At 50.2% G+C, this 2,611-nt stretch overlaps 1 protein-coding gene across 1 annotated transcript; it reads right to left on the bottom strand.

The window, feature by feature from the left end:
• Positions 1-255: 255 nt before the first annotated feature.
• Positions 256-777, bottom strand: LOC116995162 (endonuclease domain-containing 1 protein-like). The gene has a single exon (XM_033057554.1). It carries the CDS (start codon positions 775-777, stop codon positions 256-258), a length of 522 nt encoding a protein of 173 aa, XP_032913445.1.
• Positions 778-2,611: the final 1,834 nt, after the last annotated feature.

Below are 2,611 nucleotides of genomic sequence, written 5' to 3'. Positions count from 1 at the left end.
AGCTGGGAGCAGGCTGTGATATATAGAGCAAAAGTTACCCAGAGCTGTTCTTACTGCCCCATCCCTGGAAGCGTTCAAGGCCAGGCTGGAGAGGGCTTGGAACTACCTGAGGCAGTGGAAGGTGTCCCTGCCCTCGGCAGTAAAGTCAAAATGAGATGATCTTGAAGGCTTTAAGATCCCATCAAAGCCAACCCATTCAGTGATTCTGTGATATGTGGGAAAACTTGTGAGGCTTTTCCATCACGGATTTGAGGCTTATTCTGGGGCACAGGAATTTCTGAACAGAGTAACTGTTCCCTTATAGAGTTTTCTGAGCCAGTTTTCCAGCTTCCTCAGGCTGAGCTCTTTCACCTCATTCTTGTTTCTCTCATTCTTAGCGATGGCCGCCCAAGACTTCAAGGGTTTTTTGTTCTTCACACAGCAGGCAGCTGACCAGATGTAGCTGGGTATATTTACCCTCCCACTGGGGACCGTGGTGTTCCCAGGTACAGCACCCGTGATGACATAGGTGGTATTACAGCCCTGGTTGTTGTGGCGCATCGTTGTTTCCTCGTAGCTTCTCCAGGCATTCTGGTTAAGTTTTCTGTCCTGAGGTACAATGTTGGTGAGCGTGAAGGTAGCCCAACTCCACTTGTCATCATTGTGGTGGCCACTGGGATTCAAGTGACCACGGTCCAGATCTGTGAGGTTCATGTAGTCTTGGTCAATAGCCTGATTCTGGCCAATTACTGTTGAGTTGATGTGATATTCAACTTCGATATCACCCTCTTCAGCCATATTCCTGTCATACGTTGTGTCGATCAGCTTGACAGGGTAAGAAGGGTAAAAGGTGTCAGTATTGAGGATGCATGTAATGAAACAGATTACCCTGGAGCAGATATCTGTCATTATCAAAACACCGTTTTTTACATCTCAATGTAGGAAAATGGTTGAATCAGAGAAAAATGCCCCTCCTGCATGAACACAAAATCTTTAACTGGAAAGCAGCTCAGAATATGACTGCTCTCATTTTGGCTTGTGAACTTCGTGATCCAGCCTGCAACCTGTGCTGGGAGCATGGATGGATGCATGAGACAAGGAGCATTTCCCACACCTAGAATTGAAAGGTGACTGTAGTGAGACACCTTCTCTGCCAAATCTGCTTCCCTTTCCTCCTGTCTCCACATCCTAAATCTACTCAGGGCTCTCCCTGGATCCCCTCATGCCACACTGTGATTCTGTGATTCTGTGATTTTATGTGTGGTTCCTACAGGTGTGCCTCTGTCCTGGAACACCAGAGGTTGCCTCCTCTAACCCCATACCCAGAGAGATGTTACAGGAAATCAGTCCTGCAGCTGAGGTTTCCCTGGGAGGACAGCATTTTATTCAAGGATGAACAGTTTTGCTCAGGAAGCAAAAAGATCTCAGTGTAAATGGAATCTGTGACTGCAGTGCTAAGAAGGAGTCTGGGAGCTGATCTGGGCCAGGGAGCATTTTCTGCAGCATCACTCAAAAGAAGTTACATATGATCAGCCTCTGAGAGGAGCCTGTAATCCCAAATGAGTCCTAGAGAATGTTTGGCAATACTCCAAAAAGGCTTCCGGAGAAAGTTAAGAAAATCAAAGATTTTCCAGGTATCCTGTGTCCAAGGTCTAGGAAGAGAAGGCCAGTGATGTGTTTGGAGCATGCGGATCTGGTGGAAAGCAGCCTGGTCCATGCAGGGGGTTTGGATTGAGATGATGTTTAAGGTTCCTTCAAACACAAACCATTCTATGATTCTTCAAAATGACAGAAGTTTTTATGCCTCACTAATGTGGAGGCTGCAGTGTTACAAGAACAAATTACAGTAATTTCACGAATACAAGCCACACCGTTTTGACTTAAATTTTGCTCCCACACTGGAAATGCGGCTAACACTCAGAAGTGGCTAATATGTGAATAATATTCTGACATTTCCAACCCCAGAAGTGGAAACTGAGATGCTGAGTAGAGCAACCTGCCAGTAAAAGCCGGCATTTTGCGATTGTTACAACTTGTTACTCTGTTGCACCGCGGGTGGAGTTGGCTCCTTGCAGGCAGCATGGGGTGGGGAGAGGCGGGAGAGCTCTCTCTTTTGCTCCTCTCCCGCAGCCCAGGGGAGAGACGGGGGGCGCCATGCTACCATCCCCACGTCCCGTGGGGTAAGCGGGGGGCTCCTGCCCTCGCCTGCCGCGGTAGGAGCAGGTAGGCTCCGTCCCAGCCCGCCGCTGCCGCCGTGGGTGCCGGCGGGCTCTGTCTCTGCTTGCCACCATGGGGCAGTGTCGGCCCGGGGCGAGCGAGCCCAGTGGCAGCAGCAGCCGGCCCTGAGCGGCCCCGCAGAGCGGCAGCGCCGAGCTGGGCCCCCTGGCCCCATCAGCAGCCCCAAGCGGGCTGAGCCTGCACAGCCCGAGCCGAGCCAGTAAACCCCGCCCTGCCTGATTCTGTTACTGTTTGCAACTTTGTTGCACGCGGGTCCAAACTGCAAACGACAGAGCGGCTTATACTCAGGTGCGGCTTATTTATGGACAAAGAACGAAATGTTTGCCAACACCCAGATATGCGGCTTATAGTCCGTGCGGCTTGTATTCGTGAAATTACTGTAATTGCTCATGTT

This window comes from Catharus ustulatus, chromosome 4 (assembly GCF_009819885.2).
Source record: "Catharus ustulatus isolate bCatUst1 chromosome 4, bCatUst1.pri.v2, whole genome shotgun sequence".
Classification (NCBI taxonomy): Eukaryota; Metazoa; Chordata; class Aves; order Passeriformes; family Turdidae; genus Catharus; species Catharus ustulatus.
The sequence above is the reverse complement of the archived record's forward strand: the minus strand, read 5'-3'. Positions and strand labels throughout refer to the sequence as shown.